General features: G+C 43.6%; 1 protein-coding gene across 1 annotated transcript; it reads left to right on the forward strand.

The window, feature by feature from the left end:
• Nucleotides 1-2,126: 2,126 nt before the first annotated feature.
• LOC123489796 (diphosphoinositol polyphosphate phosphohydrolase 3-beta-like) lies at nucleotides 2,127-15,383 on the forward strand. Its single transcript, XM_045220187.1, has 5 exons — nucleotides 2,127-2,571; nucleotides 8,129-8,239; nucleotides 9,885-9,929; nucleotides 10,200-10,287; nucleotides 13,746-15,383. The coding sequence occupies exons 1-5, from the start codon at nucleotides 2,476-2,478 to the stop codon at nucleotides 13,952-13,954; spliced, it is 549 nt and encodes a 182-aa protein (XP_045076122.1). The 5' UTR covers nucleotides 2,127-2,475; the 3' UTR covers nucleotides 13,955-15,383.
• Nucleotides 15,384-19,127: the final 3,744 nt, after the last annotated feature.

Genomic DNA, 19,127 nt, shown 5'->3' on the forward strand with positions numbered 1-19,127 from the left:
CCTAATCAATTTTTCTTTCTTTAAGTCCAATCCATCATCTCTTAAAAACAATCACATCATGATACACTGGCTGTCAGTTCCAAAACTCTGATACTCTGTGAGTGACAATCTCTTTGATGAAGAGTGTGAGGTAGGGTGCTTGTCCTGCAGGCATCAAGTTATAAAAGTAAATCAAGTTGACATGTTAATGTACACCTCAAAACAGCTCTTTTGATTCAGTAATTTAATTCCAATTTTGACGAGATCATAGGTTTGATAGATGGCTATACTGGCCTATTTCAAAATCTTTAGAGGTGAGGGTTAACACTTACAATAACATGCTTTTCTTGCTTGTGGTGCAGGGAGTTACAGCACCGAAACACAAGTGTATTGAATGAACTCAGAGGTGTGTATATCACTTTGTCTTGACAAAGGTCTCTGACCGAAACATTGATAATCGATTCTGCAGAGGAAAAAACGTGTGTTCAGGAGAATTTGTATTTCAATACCAACTAAAGGATCCCTGTACCAGTAATGACAAATATAATATTCAGGTTCCAGTAGAGATGTTGTTGAATGTATAGTCTGTACATTTTGTCTAATGCTATGCAATACTAGTTTCAGTAAGTAAGAAAACAAATGTGCATTTACAGTTGCTAAAACATTGGCTCAATAATAAACTGTTGTTTACAACACCCTCAGCAAATACTTGTCACATGCTTCTTAAACAACAAGTGTAGACTAATAGTGAAATGCAAGCAGACTGAGTGACTAAGATAGAGGAACTCCTATAAAAAATATATTTGGTATGTATATACACTTTAAAAAATGGTTCCTTATAGAACCAAAAAGGGTTCTATTGCTTGCTTCATCTATGGAACCCCAAAAAGGTTCTATATAGAACCCCAAATAACCTTTTTCTATGAGTGGAATGTAGGTGGGACCTGTCTTATATAATGTAAGAAGCTATACATTAACACACAAAACTAGACATCTTCAAGTAGGCCCACCTTCCTTTATAGGCTATAAACAGAACAAACCTAGACTACGCCTATCTCCCCAACTTGCTTTCAGTCGATAGCATGAACAGTCGTCACAGAGTAGCTAAGGTAGGCTATAAAATTGACAGTGTTTTATTTGTGAAATTCTTTTTTTATTTTTCTGATGTAAATGCAGTGGTGTAAAGTACTTAAGTAAAAATACTTTAATGTACTACTTAAGTATTTTTTTTGTGTATCTGTATTTTTGACTACTTTTACTTTTACTTCACTACATTCCTAAAGAAAGTAATGTACTTTTTACTCCATACAATTTCCCTGACACCCAAAAGTACTTGTTACATTTTGAATGCTTAGCAGGACAGAAAATGGTCCAATTCACACACTTATCAAGAGAACATCCCTACTGCCTCTGATCTGGCGGACTCACTAAACACAAATGCTTCGTTTGTAAATGATGTCTGAGTGTTGGAGTGTGCCCCTGGCTATCATACATAAAATAAAATAAAATGAATTTGAAATGATTCATACTTTTACTTTTGATACTTAAGTATATTTAAAACCAAATACTTTTAGACTTTTACTCAAGTAGTATTTTACTGGGTGACTTTTACTTGAGTCAATTTCTATTAAGGTATCTTTACTTTTACTCAAGTATAACAATTGGGTACTTTTTCCACCACTGTGTAAATACAGAAAAAAATGGAAGCTCAGAAACCCTCTTTTCCACCAACCCCAACCCCAAGACAGTGGTTTATAGTGGAGGCTGGAGTCTTTTAAAGTCCTTGATTACTGACATTTCAGGGCAATATGTCACAAATAATATGCATTATGATGCATTAGATTTTATATTGAGAAAATACTCTGATTAAGTTATAGGCCTAAGGGTTGAAAATTGTAACCGTGCCATTTCTAGATAGCATATCCAAATGGATGGTCCTATGGAACAAACAGGATAGGCTACTTTTCAAGAAAGCATAAAGTCAGATGGAGTGTGCACTACTTAGATGTTCAATCACAGCTAGATTTGTCCTACATTTATCCTATCCTCCAACAATTATCAGACGTATGGTGACATGCGAAACAGCGCTCCGCTACGTTGCCTTCTGTCTATTGACAGTCAGCGACTGCGCAAAGCCTACCTTGTAGCCTACTACCCAAGGTGGGAGGACTTCGGAGGAGGGTACAGTATTGACTCCCTCTACTTAAATAAGAGATTGCACATAGAAGTAGAGAGTATGGGGGACTGAACTGCATTCAATAACCCAACATCACGGAGGGAATTCCCTGACAAGAACGCACTAAACGCGATTGGAGTGAATGGGATAATACACCGCCAATGGGTAGAGTGTCGGTATATCGCGTTCTTGGACCTCAGTGATAAACAGATGTCGGTTTTCTCTTCGCCATTCAGAACCTTGGTTCGGTGACTCACTCTTCGTTAGTTAATTTGCTGGATCTCGTTGCCTGCCCGGTGAGGAGAGGAGTAACCTACATAATGAAGTTCAAGCCGAACCAGACCAGGACTTATGATGGCGAGGGCTTCAAGAAGCGAGCGGCATGCTTGTGCTTCAAGAACGAAGGTGAAGAAGAGGTAAAGATGGTTATATTTCTCATTGACAGTTCAGGGGACCGATGCTGTCCTGTCTTTAAACCAAACCACTGCTCTCGGCTATAGCCTACAATTGTCAATATTGTATCTATATTTGCCTATTGTAATAGACTTGAATAGGTTTTCATTGTGGTTTTCCCACTTAATTCATCAGAAAATGTCGATGTGCGGGGGCTGTCTTGCCGTGTCTGAATTAAATGCTTCTGCGGGGTTTTTAAAACCTAATGATTCGAGATGTAGACCTGATGTTAAACAAATAACAAATAAATAAAAAACAGGTGTGTTATAGTCTATTAATACGCTTTTTATGGGCCTACGTTCGATAGCTTTAGTAATACATCCTTACTGGTGTGTGACTGCCCGCGGCTATCCAGTTTGGGCTAGTTTGATTGCAAAGCGAGGGGGGCGAGGCGCTCTGTTGCATGTTTCATATGACGGGCGGGACATCAGTGCAGCCATTGCTACATTGTATGACACTAACACTGTACGAATGCATACGATTTTAAAAACTAGTAACAATATCACCTTTATCATTTAACACTTTATAATCTCTGCTGCCTGAAAATAAAATGCGTTATTGATGAAGTGGCCATTTTGTTGGACAGGTTTTCAGGATCCTAGGCTAAAACCAAAGGTAGTCTACTGAAAAGTAGTCTCAATCAATGCTTAGTTTTTTATATTTCTGTTTTGAGAGAATATCTTTAACAAATTGCTGTAGACCTAGACATATGCCTCGTAATAGTTTCTGGGTTTTAAGCAGGCTTCACCATGATAGCCTACGCGCCATCGTGATGCAAGCGTTCACTGTCTATGGTTTGACAAAATGGACTGTCTACCCAAGTCAATTTCCCCGAAGTTATAGCAAAATATAGGACTCGTTCCATACTTTTTTAATTTTATTAAATTGGAAGCAATTATTTCCATGTTATAGGCTATATTGTTGTGCATGTGTTCTTTCATTCAATATAGCATGCTCCAATTGTTTCTGCCTAGGTCTATTTAAATGTTTAAAGCCACAAAATGTACAGAATATGACTTAGGCCTACTACCATAATAAGTTAAATAGGCCCACTTTATCATAACCTAAATCTAAGGACCTATTCCATTGTTTATGCCTTTACTTTGTTGTCAAATCTTGTGTTACTATTTCATTCTAATTTCTAAACTGCATTGTTGGGTAGGGCTTGTAAGCAAGCATTTCATGGTAAAGTCTACACCAGTTGTATTCCGCGCATGTGATAAATACAATTTAATTGATTCGATTTGTTGGTCATAGGAGACTTAGTAAGCAAATTATGTAATTTTTCAGTGCATTAACTAAGGTCGAGAAGACTATTAAGGTTGGCCATTAATGTAAAAGAGGTGATGCTTTTCATTTCTTACTGAACAACATGCCTTGTTTATGAACGGCTCCTTAGTTTGGATTTGTACTGTCTGATACAAATCCAAATTTGTATCAGACAGTTCAAGACACTGCAGCCTCTGACTTCCCCTGCACCACTGTTATGCAATATAGAAGCTGCAGATTTGATCTGTCTGTATCTGTCATTAAGAACTCTATCAGAGCACTCAAGTATTTGTACAACACACCACACACACACACACACACACACACACACACACACACACACAACACAACACACACCACAGGACAGAGAGCAGGGGGGAAAGGGGAGAGAGAGAGAGAGAGAGATGGCCTCAAGGAGAAACTGAGAAACTGTTGTCCCGTAAGTCTGCGGGAGCCTTGTTCTCTCCCTCATGCATAGCCGGTTCTTTCAGGAACAAGGAATAGAGATATATCAGTTTGCTGTGTGTCAGTGTGTGCCGTGCCATAGGCCCATTGCATTGTGGTAGAGCAGCTGGGTAGCTGGAAGGCTTTCTCACTGAGTTATATTAATGAGACTGCCCAATCTCAGTCTCAATGCTGCATTCCAATCTCCACTTTGATTTTTACTTGTGAAGTATTTATAAACATTAGTAATTACCTACACATATAGTCTTGTTGCTGACATTCATTTTTCATGCTATAAAACAAGTCAACCTTGATATAATGTCTTAGCTTGTTTTAATATTTAAGATACCTGTGGTGGAACTAATGGAGACCATCTTCAGTCACCCACCTGTGTCTCTGGTCAAGGGTATTGTTAGGTCAAGAAATGCTTCGCCTGTGTCTGTCCAACTGTCCTTCTTTACAGAGTTTGCTCTAGATCTGTCCAGCTACTCTGCCGTACTTGCATGCACTCATTAAGCCTGAACAGGAGTAAAGCCTCTGTGGCTCCTGCGTGGCCAATACTGTCTTTGCCAATGCCACCTCTTTGTGCCAATCCCATGCTGTTGAATCCCTGAAGGATTGCGGCCCATCTGTATCTGAAGACCTTGTCTCAACCTGCTTTGGTCAGATCTCAGCAATCAAATCTCAGTCCCGTTTGTGGAGATGGACCAAAAATGTAGCTTCTCCAGCACAAACACAAACACAAACACACACATACACACACACACACACACACACACACATATACACATATACACATATACACACACACACACACACACACACACACACACACACACACACACACACACACACACACACACACACACACACACACACACACACACACACACACACACACACACACACACACACACACACACACACACACACACACACACACACACACACACACACACACACACAACATGTTAGAGGGCCTGAGTAGGTTAATAGGAACTCCCTGTGATGTCAGAGACTTTGTTTAAGGAATGGAAAAGGAGAAAGATTAACCCTCTAGGGTCAGGTGTTCAGTGACAAGGATTAAAGCCCAACAGGGGAAAACAGGAACATTACATCCCTCAGGGCCAGTGGCAGTGGGCGGGTCAGTGGCAGTGGGCGGGCCATTTGCCTCCAACAACAGTAGAGACTAGAAGAGTGTTCATGCCGGAGGGTAGGAGCGATCTGTTATGGGTGCCTTCATCCCTGAAAAGTCCTGAGGCTGTATTACAGTCCACTGTGTCTTTTCAGTCCACTGTGTCACTACAAGACTAAAGGTTTGTTGACACTTGGTAAAGTACAGTGTATTGTTGCTCTGGATGGACTAAAGGGTAGCCTATTACTAGGCAAATGATGTTGCCCTACCTGTACATTGCTAGATAGGAGTTAAAGCTGTATTGAATGTGTGTGGTCTGGAATGGGCATATATTTGGCCTTTGTTTTTTTATACCGACTAGGCTGAAAGTAGGTGTATTTGGTGTAAAATAAGGGGCAGCAAACTTCCGTATGTTGACTTCATAGGTCTATTTTGGTTACCACTAACCACTCTCCTAATGCATTAAAATACTCCAGTCTAAAACTTCTAACCTCCTTAGGCTGGCATGTAGGAGACTGGCTTATTTGACAGCCACAGGAGTTCCTCCATCGTGTTGCTCCTCCGAGAGAGTAGGTGTTTATTTCCTCCCTGAGATTCCTGGCCCGTTCAGCAGGCTTACAAAACGCAGTGGAATCTCGCTGGGAGACGCTGCTCTATTCCCTTTGGGCTTTTTCCACCCCCGCTCCCTCTGCACCTGACCTTTGACCTATCTAATATGTTGGTGTGGAGTTTTGCTCCTCACCGTGCCTAGTGTTCCATGATTGTTTAGGGGAGCATACCTTACTAGCCTAAGCTGTTGACATAAATGAAATTAACAATGTTTTGTATATTGCATAAATTTGTATGAGGTGCTTACAAGCCTTATGTCTTTCCTGGAAATAGTTAAATTCGTAGCAGTTCATATCCAACCACATTTTGAGCAAGAAATAGAAAACATAGGACTTGAAAAGTGAGGCAAAAATAACACTGGGCGGGATGTAGTCTAGCTAGCTTTGTTTTGTAAACTCCACGGTAGACAATGTCAAACGCAGTGACATCCCTCCCTGAGCTGCTTAAAGCCCGAAGAAAACTATTTGCAAAAGGCACACAGCAGTGCCCCACCCCCATATATAAACACAGACAGTACCCCCCCCCCAACACACACACACACACGTCACACGTGTACACACACACACGTACACATTCTGAAGCGCTAGCAGTCTGTTATAAATAGGTTAGTAGGTCCATTCTATCCTCATGTTTTGTGGCTTTAGGGCTCATACTGTAGGCTACCCTGCTGCTTCAGTTGGATTCCCTCATCTGTATGTGGCGCCCGTAAATATAGCTAACCGTCCCACCCTCTGTCCACCCTCCATCCCCTCTTAGCCCAGGACGAGCCAGATGAGATGTCGGCTCGGTTAAGGCCCGAGAACATGACGTGGTGATCCAAAGTGGAAGGGTGACACGTGCCGTATCCTCTGTGTGGCCACTCTTGGTCACTCGACTTGTCACTGCCTGGCTCCTGGCTCGGACCTCAACGGGCCTCCTCCAGCAATCCCATTAGAGCAGCACGGAGGAGTGTCAAAGCCGCACTGCTAGCTTTTATTACCTGGCTGTCATGCTGACACACTGGTCCGATATAGAGGGGGTCGGGATGGGGGAAAGATGGAAGGTGAAAGCCACACAAGCTGCTGCTGAAGCTGGATCACTGTCGTCTGTTGTATTCGACTGACTTGGGTTGAATGAGCTGATCTGGGATCAGCCTTTAGGAGCAGAAGGCAAGCTACCTAAAGCATCCAGTAACTTGACCTGCCCTACTGGGTGTTTCCTCAGCATGGTGAAAGAGACAACTGAGCAACTATGTCATGAGTGTGTGTGTGTGTGTGTGTGTAGGTTGTGTGTGTGTGTGTATTGCATCATGAAAATGCAGATACAGGCTCATTCAATCAGTACGGATCGTTGTACACTGCAGACTGTGGTGTAATTTAAGCTCAGGCACCTGCTTGGATGCTCCCAAAAGGACCTGATCCTGGTCAATCTAACAGCCCTGTGGTGGAGCAGAGGGCCCTGTGGTGGAGCAGAGGGCCCTGTGGTGGAGAAGAGGACCCTGTGGTGGAACATAGAGCCCTGTGGTGGAGCAGAGAGCCCTGTGGTGGAGCATAGAGCCCTGTGGTGGAGCATAGAGCCCTGTGGTGGAGCAAAGAGCCCTGTGGTGGAACATAGAGCCCTGTGGTGGAGCAGTGAGCCCTGTGATGGAGCATAGAGCCCGGTGGTGGAGCAGAGAGCCCTGTGGTGGAGCATAGAGCCCTGTGATGGAGCATAGAGCCCTGTGGTGGAGCATAGAGCCCTGTGGTGGAGCAGAGAGCCCTGTGGTGGAGCATAGAGCCCTGTGATGGAGCATAGAGCCCTGTGGTGGAGCATAGAGCCCTGTGGTGGAGCATAGAGCCCTGTGATGGAGCATAGAGCCCTGTGGTGGAGCATAGAGCCCTGTGATGGAGCATAGAGCCCTGTGATGGAGCATAGAGCCCTGTGATGGAGCATAGAGCCCTATGATGGAGCATAGAGCCCTGTGATGGAGCATAGAGCCCTGTGGTGGAGCATAGAGCCCTGTGGTGGAGCATAGAGCCCTGTGATGGAGCATAGAGCCCTGTGTCGGAGCTGGACTCACAGAGCTATTGTGTTTTCTCTGCCAGGTGTTGCTGGTGAGTAGCAGTCGGCACCCGGACCAGTGGATCGTCCCAGGTGGAGGGATGGAGCCGGAGGAGGAGCCCTGTGGCGCAGCAGTCAGAGAGGTGTTTGAAGAGGTGAGTTCACCTGTCATCATCATCATCATCATCATATATTAAAGGAAAGATTTACCCATTTGAATGTTATAATACACATACAAATAAAATAATGACCCCGGGAGTCGATAGAACATTGCTCAGAGATGCACAAAAACAATATAACATTCAACATGGTTGAATATTTCCTTTAATCCAATCAATGATCACCATAATCATCAATGATGGGTGTATAACTAATAGCTATATGCACGCACAAAACACACATTGATCTGATGGTCGTTCATTGATTTGTCTGTAAAGAACATGCCTTTTAGCGATGGGTGAGACTTTTGTAATGGTTAATTGTAAACTCTGGCTTCAAGTCAGGTAGTGATCATGTCATCTATATGAGTATCAGAAGTTTTTTGCTGGCCCCTGATTGGTCATTTACAGGCAACATGCAGGAATGACTGTAGGCCCTAAATATTCTCATATACACTATGAGAGGGAGAGAGACCCTCTATAATTCACCACTGCCTTCCTTGTGGCATGTGACTGACCTTGCCGATCTTCTGGGATATCTCAATGGCACTTCACAGCATGTCCTCTCCAAAGTGGCTTCACCGCTAAAGGGTTCAGCTCTGAGAGACTCAATGTATGCAATGATTGTGGGTGACGGGAACGCACTTATGACATGTCACCATATTTTCCCCACTTCTTTTTGATCTTAGCTGTGACCCTGTTTTGGCTTTGTATTCCAACAGTGTGGGAGTCACATACCCACTTCCTATTTTGGCATGTACTTTTTCGACGGCTGTCTCGTTTTTGGGTTAGTATTTATTTTCCCAAAACGGTTACAGAGGACACATTTTGGCAGAGGTGCTTTTGGGATGAATACCGTGTTGACAGCTGGGTGTAGGCTGGCATGCCGGCTTAAAAACCAACCAAATCTCTATTTTTAAACAGACAAACCAGGTAGGGGCTTTTTGGGGGGATTCTATGAGCCCTCTGTTTGAAGTAAATGGCAATTCTACTATGTGAAATAGGGGGTTGGGAGGTACATTTTAGTGGGTCCAAAGTGGGTTTGTAGAGAAAGGGGTCAGAAGGATTTGGTTTGGGTAGTGACTGAGGAGCTGGTGGTATTCCAAAGGTCCAGCTGGTGGGAGACCTAACATACTTGGCTGCGTCAGCAGGCTAAACTTGGCTCCCGCACCTTCACAGGTCCTAAAGCCTGTCCAGTGGACGTGGACAGATTGTCTTTGTGAAGCTTGTTAAAGGGGAAGGAAGGGGAATAGGGGGTGTGTCTTTTTGGAAACAGTCTCTCTGATTTTGACCTCTAAATATACAGCAGGACTGGGTGGGTTTGTGTTATGATATTCAATCACATTATATCGGACAACGTTCTGATCACACACACACACACACACACACACACACACACACACACACACACACACACACACACCCACTCTTCACATCTCAACACCCACTCTTCACATCTCAACACACACTCCTAACTCCAGTCAAAGGTTTTCATACTAAACCCCCACACTGTATTTTCAAGAATTGGGATTTGTCTACTTTCCTTTTTAATCTAACACCAGTGTTTTGATTTGTCAAATTGCCATAGGCCCAATACTGTCATCTCACATCCTCCTAATACCTCCCTCCTCTCTCCCACCAGGCTGGAGTGAAAGGCAAGTTGGGACGTCTGCTAGGTGTGTTCGAGGTAAGGCGTGACTCTGGGCTGACAGTAATTATAAGACAGTTACGTTTTTACTCCCTGCAAAACTGTCATTGCTATCTAAGTGTAAATTGTCACATGAATTAAATTCAAGAATAGAAAATGAGTGGATTTGGTTGATGCCTAGTCAAGGGTTGACAATCTACCCTAAAGCATGTACACCCTCTGAAAGCAGCTTTTTTTTTCTTGAGGTGGCACAGGTAGAGGTTCTTCCGACCTGGATTTTGAAATGTATTTTTATTTTTCACTTTACAGCAGAACCAAGACCGAAAGCACCGAACGTATGTTTACGTATTGACTGTGACGGAGACATTGGAAGCATGGGAGGACTCGGTCAACATAGGTGAGTTTATGGTCACATGACATCAGGACTTCAATGTTTATTATAATAATCTGTTTTTCCAGGAAGGATATTGGCAGCACCAACAGGCCCCACTGACTAAAAGGCCTGGGATTGCAGAAAACAAGCAACAAACAAGTTCAATATTTCTCCAATAACATCCGCCTTCACGTAATCTAAAGTTTGGAGTCATAACACATCAATTCCAAAGTGGCTGATTTAGACTCAACTTATGCTGCTAACAGCTAAATCATACCAGCCTGCTGGCCTTGGAGAGGTGGACTAAAATAGCTGCTAAAAGGTAAGAGTAAAATGTGAACGTGTGATTGGATTACTCAGCAGGTCATCTATCCCAGGCCTTCCCAAACAGACCTTGACTCACCACTGACTGCACCGAACCGTGTGACCTGACCTCTGAAATCCACTAAACACCCTTTAGACAATCAGTCTTTCTCCTGAGTGGCTGGAGCTTTTAGTCCTTATAGATCTTACAGTACTCAGTATATCAGCCTCAGTCTTTCTCCTGAGTGGCTGGAGCTTTTAGTCCTTATAGATCTTACAGTACTCAGTATATCAGCCTCAGTCTTTCTCCTGAGTGGCTGGAGCTTTTAGTCCTTATAGAGCTGACAGTACTCAGTATATCAGCCTCAGTCTTTCTCCTGAGTGGCTGGAGCTTTTAGTCCTTATAGATCTTACAGTACTCAGTATATCAGCCTCAGTCTTTCTCCTGAGTGGCTGGAGCTTTTAGTCCTTATAGATCTTACAGTACTCAGTATATCAGCCTCAGTCTTTCTTTCATTTTGTTTACCGACTTAACCGCACCAATACCGGTACTTGTTCCTTTGCACTAATAATCCTCATTCCTGTTAACACACAGGATTACCAAACATGGGCTACGACCTGTTCCTCAAAAATAATGTTGTGAAAGCATGCCACTGTGAATGACCTTTCCTTTAAATGAGCTTATGTCTATGGCAATAACAATGTACAGTGAGGGAAAAAAAGTATTTGATCCCCTGCTGATTTTGTACGTTTGCTCACTGACAAAGAAATGATCAGTCTATAATTTCAATGGTAGGTTTATTTGAACAGTGAGAGACAGAATAACAACAACAAAAATCCAGAAAAACGCATGTCAAAAATGTTATAAATTGATTTGCATTTTAATGAGGGAAATAAGTATTTGACCCCCTCTCAATCACAAAGATTTCTGGCTCCCAGGTGTCTTTTATACAGGTAACGAGCTGAGATTAGGAGCACACTCTTAAATGGAGTGCTCCTAATCTCAGCTTGTTACCTGTATAAAAGACACCTGTCCACAGAAGCAATCAATCAATCAGATACCAAACTCTCCACCATGGCCAAGACCAAAGAGCTCTCCAAGGATGTCAGGGACAAGATTGTAGACCTACACAAGGCTGGAATGGGTTACAAGACCATCGCCAAGCAGCTTGGTGAGAAGGTGACAATAGTTGCACATATAGAAAGAAAGCACATATACAGGGTCGTCTGAAGTTTGCCAATGAACATCTGAATGATTCAGAGGAGAACTGGGTGAAAGTGTTGTGGTCAGATGAGACCAAAATGGAGCTCTTTGGCATCAACTCAACTCGCCGTGTTTGGAGGAGGAGGAATGCTGCCTATGACCCCAAGAACAACATCTCCACCGTCAAACATGGAGGTGGAAACATTATGCTTTGGGGGTGTTTTTCTGCTAAGGGGACAGGACAACTTCACCGCATCAAAGGGACGATGGACGGGGCCATATACCGTCAAATCTTGGGTGAGAAGCTCCTTCCCTCAGCCAGGGCATTGAAAATGGGTCGTGGATGGGTATTCCAGCATGACAATGACCCAAAACACACGGCCAAGGCAACAAAGGAGTGGCTCAAGAAGAAGCACATTAAGGTCCTGGAGTGGACTAGCCAGTCTCCAGACCTTAATCTCATAGAACATCTGTGGAGGGAGCTGAAGGTTTGAGTCGCCAAACGTCAGGCTTGAAACCTTAATGACTTGGAGAAGATCTGCAAAGAGGAGTGGGACAAAATCCCTCCTGAGATGTGTGCAAACCTGGTGGCCAACTACAAGAAACGTCTGACCTCTGTGATTGCCAACAAGGGTTTTGCCACCAAGTACTAAGTCATGTTTTGCAGAGGGGTCAAATACTTATTTCCCTCATTAAAATGCAAATCAATTTATAACATTTTTGACATGCGTTTTTCTTGATTTTTTTGTTATTATTCTGTCTCTCACTGTTCAGATAAACCTACCATTAAAATTATAGACTGATCATATCTTTGTCAGTGGGCAAACGTACAAAATCAGCAGGGGATCAAATACTTTTTTCCCTCACTGTAGCTGTTGTTAGAGATAATCAATGTATTCTGATAACATCTATTCTGGAAACATGTATTTAAACTGGCTATTAGCACCCTTCACAATACTTTAGGTAGGCTGAAATTAATAGGGAAATAAATGTTGAATATGACAAAGGTTGGGCGTGTTTGCAGATTGGTAAGGGGATACCAGAATATTTTATTGACAGTGCCACATGGGGTTGATCCAGATCCCATTTTTTTGTGAGAAGATCTCCACCCCTCAAAGGGCAAATGTCACTTTAAGTTCATGTGGAGATCACCAGTAGTTCTGAATGCTGACTGGTTATTGGGACTGTATTGAAGACATGCTCCGGAACTTTGGCGACTAGTAAGTATTTTTTAAACCTCCCACTTTGGGCTGGATGTGTAGCCTAGCGGTTAAGCGCTTTGGGCCAGTGACGTGGTGCACACATCTGCATATATGTGACATAGTACGCAATTTATGGGGGCCTCTTTCAGAACTACTGGCTAAAGAGTATACAAAAGTACCGGATAGTCTCTTTATGTAGGCTTTTGTTGTTGCAGGAATAGATATTGTAGGGGTATAATTAATGAAACAGTAATTCCTGCTCTTTACTAACAAGTTTCCCAGTAAGTATGTGTGGACGAGGAGGCACCCCCAGGAAGGGGAAGAGGCCCGGGGCCTCCACTAATCCTTTTGTATGGTATCAATGTTCTAACAACCTCTTTCTTATCTAAACTCAGTTTCAACAAGGTTGATCTTTCTTTCCTCACTTATACAAATACAAAGTGTAAAAATGTGCAATAGGTTACAGGCCATTTCTGTGTTATTAGCCCCATATTTGTGTTTGAAATGCATACTGGGATATTTCAGTCATTTTGAGTGTCCCAGAGTCTCAAAGTCAACATTTTTATGAAACCCTTAAACAAGTTAACATTTCACAGGTGATCGTCAATTTCAAAATGACTCAGGACAAAGCCTTCAGGTGGTTGGTGTAAAATGTCCACTGCTTGGCCCCCCTGGTGGTCAACAGCAGGAGTGATTCACTCTTTTCATCTGTCTCCCCCTGGTGGTCAACAGCAGGAGTGATTCACACTCTGTGTTTCTGTCTCCCCCTGCAGGTCGTAAACGGGAGTGGTTCACGGTGGACGAGGCCATCAAAGTCCTGCAGCACCACAAGCCGGACCACGCTGAGTACCTGAAGCGGCTTAATCTCAGCTGCTCCCCAACTAACGGGAACTCCCTGCTCCCCAGCCCGCCCCCTAATGACAACTTCCCCCGTTACGGCCCCCCCACCACGGGATCTGTTCTGGGCCCCTCGCGCAGATAGGACTGGCCCCTTCCCACGCCCATGAACTATCTTCTACCTGTACAGATACACTGAAAACGGACATTTTGCATGAATATACGAATCCTCAGAGTCACGACTCACGCGACATGTATGTAAATGACTGTATACTTGGACAAACCAAAGCCATACTTGGAACTGTCTGGATGATTCAGTTAAGGAATGCCTTTCAGTAACTTCTTTAAGAATGTTCTATTGGGGTCAATTGTATTATTATTTTCTTCCATAATTAAGTAAATCACACAACATGGCTGCCACAGAAAAGGGGTCATTGGCTGACAATAGGATGGAAAATGGTGGTGTCACTGGACCTCGGGAGCTGGCACAATATTGACAACAAAGAGATGCTACCTCAGTTGGACGAGCACTGGAAGGACCGTCTTAGCACGGTGTCGGATTCCCTTTGGCTGGTGTTTAACCTATACTAACAAACTACAGCTCAAAAATATGACTGTTTATCTACTTCAAGTAGGACCATAAAGTGTGGACAGAAGACAAGGGCTCACTATTATCCCTCCCCCTTCACCTCAGTAATTGGTGCCCTTCTTCAAGTAGTTGTAAAAACAACAAACATTTTTATTTTATTTTATTTTATACGGAGCATTTCACATTTAATTGCCTTTAATTGTGTTGCATTGATTGTCATCATCTATCATCATCATGAATAACACTAATTTTATAAATTCATTTAATTATTAACCCCGCCCCATATATGATCACTTCAATCTTCAAAAGAGTCTCTTTACAAGTTGAAGGCAGACCCTCTTTAAAATAATAATATCTATATTTCATTAAATTGCCACAAATGATGTCTCCTCAATGCTGAGATAATGTACCTTAATCCACACTTGTGCATCTTGTCTGACCACTGAATGAGGATTGAACCCCCCACACAGGGGATCTGTAAATACTTTGCTGCAGAGAAGTGTAGAGTTATTTGTCTGGTTAACAGAAATGCAACCATATTAACTTTTCTCCTCTCCATCTTTTAGATTGTTTTTCTAATGATGTAAAAATATATATACTGTATATATAAAATTGTTGTAAGTGTGTGTTTCATGGAGAAATGCTGTGCCATGTAGTGAAGGTCTGACAGTAAAAATGTTCCTCCTTTCAGTTCCACTTAAGAACAGAGATGAGATGACATGGAACAACGAATAGGAAAGTTGTCTGAAAGAGAAAGGGAGTGGATGGAAATTGGTGCTTTCGTTGTTGGATTTATGGTGGAACGGCAATGGTGGTTAGGCTGAACCTGGAAATGTTCTTACGATGGACATGGATGTGAGATATTGTAGTTGAGAACACACTTGTAAATTGTACTGCTTTACTGGAGATTACACAAGCATAAAAGTGGTTTCACTTTTTAATCTTATTACTCAACCACTATCTCACCCAGACTCCCAGCATTAACATTATTGCAAGAACACCCCCTCTGGGGCAGACTTGGATCAAATACATACCAGTATGTCAACTTTCAAATACATGAGGTATTGTAGGGTGGGCGGAGTTTGTATTTTGGGGATTATTCCATTGGTTCCATTTTACTAGGCAAGCTAAATCAAGTGCACTGTATTTTATATGTGTACTTGACCCAGGTCTGCCATAGTGGATAATGCTTGTTTTGTTTTGAGCTCATGCCTCATCAAAGCAGTTATTTGGGAGAGAGCGTTTAGGAGCCAGTAAGTAACCCAAGAAACCGTGTTAAAAGATGAAGGTGGGATCTATTGTGAGATTGATATTGACCCTTCTCAAAATCTGTTGCATGAAAAGATTTCACCGGCATGTGTGATTGGACAGTCGTCTGGCTGGTCCAGTCTTTCTATAAAGCCTGTGATTGGATAAAGTCTGCCACTTGGTCAGACTACATGTGGTGTATGTTGCATACATTGTGTCTGTGTGACAATTAAATAAATATAAATCCTGGGCGAAAATAATTATTTTTTATATAATTGGCCAGGCAGAATGATAAAGTCAAAATCTACTTACTCTAGCCATGTCTAATATGTGATAATAATTGGTACATTTGGTAATGTTCTAAGGATTTCTAAAAATACATGGTTATTCATGAAACTATCACCCTTAAACCGTTTTAATTTTAATGGATATAACAATTAATATCGATAGGATTGATGCATATTTGTACACTACATTCAGGAAGGAAAGTAAGGACATTAATGCTATTTGTCCTGAATTGGGGGGAGTGACACATTTACAGCAGCTGTAGTTTTATTTTGAATGAATAACTCCCATGGACCCTTATTACTGACACTAAACAGTCCCTGTATAATGAATGTGTGGGGGACTGCTGTGAATGTGTGCTGATTGTGCCAGGCACTGTCTCACTAGGGTGTGTTGAAGCACTCACTTGTTTATCAATGCAAACAGAATTTCCTTTATGATCATATGTACAGTGAAATTGGATAAAGTGGATTGAAGACTATTCTGTTTGGAATAATCATTAATTAAAAGGGAATTACTTGACTCCAGCCTGTCTGTACTGCATCTACTCATTTTGTTCAGTGTTTCTCCAGTCTTTTGGTACATTGTTGGTGCATGGTTGTGTTAGTGGGTGGGTCAGTTGTTACTTTGTGTTAACCTTCCAATAAAAAGACAGTATAGAACAGGAAGTCCACAAGGATGCTTGATGGAAACGGACACAAGATGACTGGTCCAGGGCACTTAGGAGGGATGCATGAGACTTACTGTATGGCCCTCAATATTTTTAAGGTTGTCATATGGCCCATATACAGTGGGGAGAACAAGTATTTGATACACTGCCGATTTTGCAGGTTTTCCTACTTACAAAGCATGTAGAGGTCTGTAATTTTTATCATAGGTACACTTCAACTGTGAATCAACTGCAAATAAAAATCCAGAAAATCACATTGTATGATTTTTAAGTAATTAATTTGCATTTTATTGCATGACATAAGTATTTGATACATCAGAAAAGCAGAACTTAATATTTGGTACAGAAACCTTTGTTTGCAATGTGATGTCACGAGAGGCTGTGTCCTGGAGGGACGTTACATCCCCCTGAGATGGCTGCAAACCCAGACAGCTATGGCTCCATCTGCTGGTATGGTCGGGAACTCCACCCCTCTATGGCCAATCTTCCCACGCAGCTGAAACAAATGAGGAGCTGATGAGCTGAAGGTTTGGGAAGGGAAGAGACACTGAGGGAGTGTGTGGGGGGTGAAGAGACACAGTCTCCAACCTGGGCTCTCTGGAGGACAAGAGTGCTGCACGTCCACTTCCATGAGGAATATAAGGATTTGGAGATACTTACCTTTGGGAAATACTCACCTTTGGATATATGCACCTGTGGAAATACGTGAGAGACATTTGGAAGGACTTTTTTGCTGGGTTGGCCACTAGCTGCAACGTGGACTACAGTAAGGCTGTGGAAAAGTTATCTGAGCGAGTGAGAATTATGATTTTGGATGTGGAAGAGACATCCCTGAACTGTTAACCCTTAAAAAGCCACAAGAGAACAGAATTTTGTTATATTTTCGTTAATTTCCCAAGACCTATAATAAAATCCTTGTTTTGTTTGAACCTTGTCTCCTTGCACTACTTGAGCAATCCCGCTGAAAGCTGTGTAGCCTCTCGTGGACGTCACAGATGGTGGAGAATACGGGCACGCTCAAGCGTTAATAGTGCATGTCAGAGGAGGATACCGAAGGTTTGATCACCTAGTTTTCCAAGTTGGCCGTAGGCTCCCCGCCCGACTGAAATGGAGGACATATTGAAAGCCCTTGTTGCTGGCCAGCAAGCCCAGATGCAAGCAAACGTGGCTCTCTTGGAGGAGCAAAAGAAAGCCAACCTTCTGAAGGCAGAGGAGTTGCAGTTGCAGAGACAGAGGGTGGTCCAAAATACCCGCCCAATAAAGGCAAGTGACTTTATATCTAAGATGGGAGCTACCGATGACATTGAGGCATACCTGCATGCATTTGAGGCCACGGCCACTAGGGAAGCCTGGCCCAAGCAACAGTGGGTTGGTCTGTTAGCCCCCTTTCTAACCGGGGAATCGCTGAATGCTGTCGGGGACCTGGGCCCTGACCAGGTTACTGACTATGATGCCCTGAAGTCTGAGAGATCCTCAGCAGATATGGACTCACAAAGTTTGGTATGGCCCAGCGCTTTCACAGCTGGACCTTCCAACCAGACCAACCTCCTCGGGCGCAGATGCATGAACTTGTCCGAATCGCAAGGAAATGGCTGGATCCGCAGAGGAATACAGCAGCGGCGGTGGTGGAGGCCGTTGTGGTGGATCGTTACCTACGCGCCCTGCCTTATGAGGCAAAACGGTTCATCAGTCAACAGGCCTTGACCACGGCTGATCTGACCGTGGAAGCTGTGGAAAAGTACCAGGCCACAGCGGAGATGCTGAATGCTTCCCGAAAAGACCCCAGGAGTGCGGCCCCACCACAAATGGGAAGAACCCGTCCAAAGGACCCCCAAGGTCTCGAACCCAGCCACGTCAGGACTTATCCCGGCTCAGGGGGAGCCAGAAACCAGGCGGGTCAAGAAGAGTACACCAGGGGGGGGAAACTCGACAGTGTTACCGGTGTGGGGAGATGGGACATATCTCCTGGCAGTGTGGGAAACCAGCCGATGAACCTATGCCCACTGCGGAGTCCTCCAGCTCAGCACCCACACACCGTTTTTGCCTCGCTCTTGGGAGTCGTAGATGGCGGCCCAGATCGACCCCACCTGCCCGGTAACTGTGAATCACCATGATGTGGAGGCCTTACTGGATTCTGGTAGCCGGGCCACCCTGGTGCGTAGGATTTGGTGGGCCCAACGTGTCTGACCCCGGGGGAAAGTCCTCCCAGTTTCCTGTGTCCATGGGGACACCAGAGAATACCCCATTACTGAACTTACAATGACCAGCACACGGGGAACCATACACACGACGAGCGGGGGTGGTTGATTCCCTCCCCGTCCCTGTCCTAATTGGACGAGACTGCCCAGCCTTTTACCCACTCTGGAGAGAGTCTCAGGAGAGGATAACCCGAGTACCTCGGAAACGGAGAGGCAAGACTCATCCTGGGAAGGCTCCGGTGCAATCCTCCGAGTTACTCACTCCCGCCCGGGCTCTGATAGGGATGGCAGGTGCCCAGACCGACACAGAGACGGAGCTACAGAATCT

The sequence above is a fragment of the Coregonus clupeaformis genome, unplaced genomic scaffold (assembly GCF_020615455.1).
Source record: "Coregonus clupeaformis isolate EN_2021a unplaced genomic scaffold, ASM2061545v1 scaf3312, whole genome shotgun sequence".
Lineage (NCBI taxonomy): Eukaryota > Metazoa > Chordata > Actinopteri > Salmoniformes > Salmonidae > Coregonus > Coregonus clupeaformis.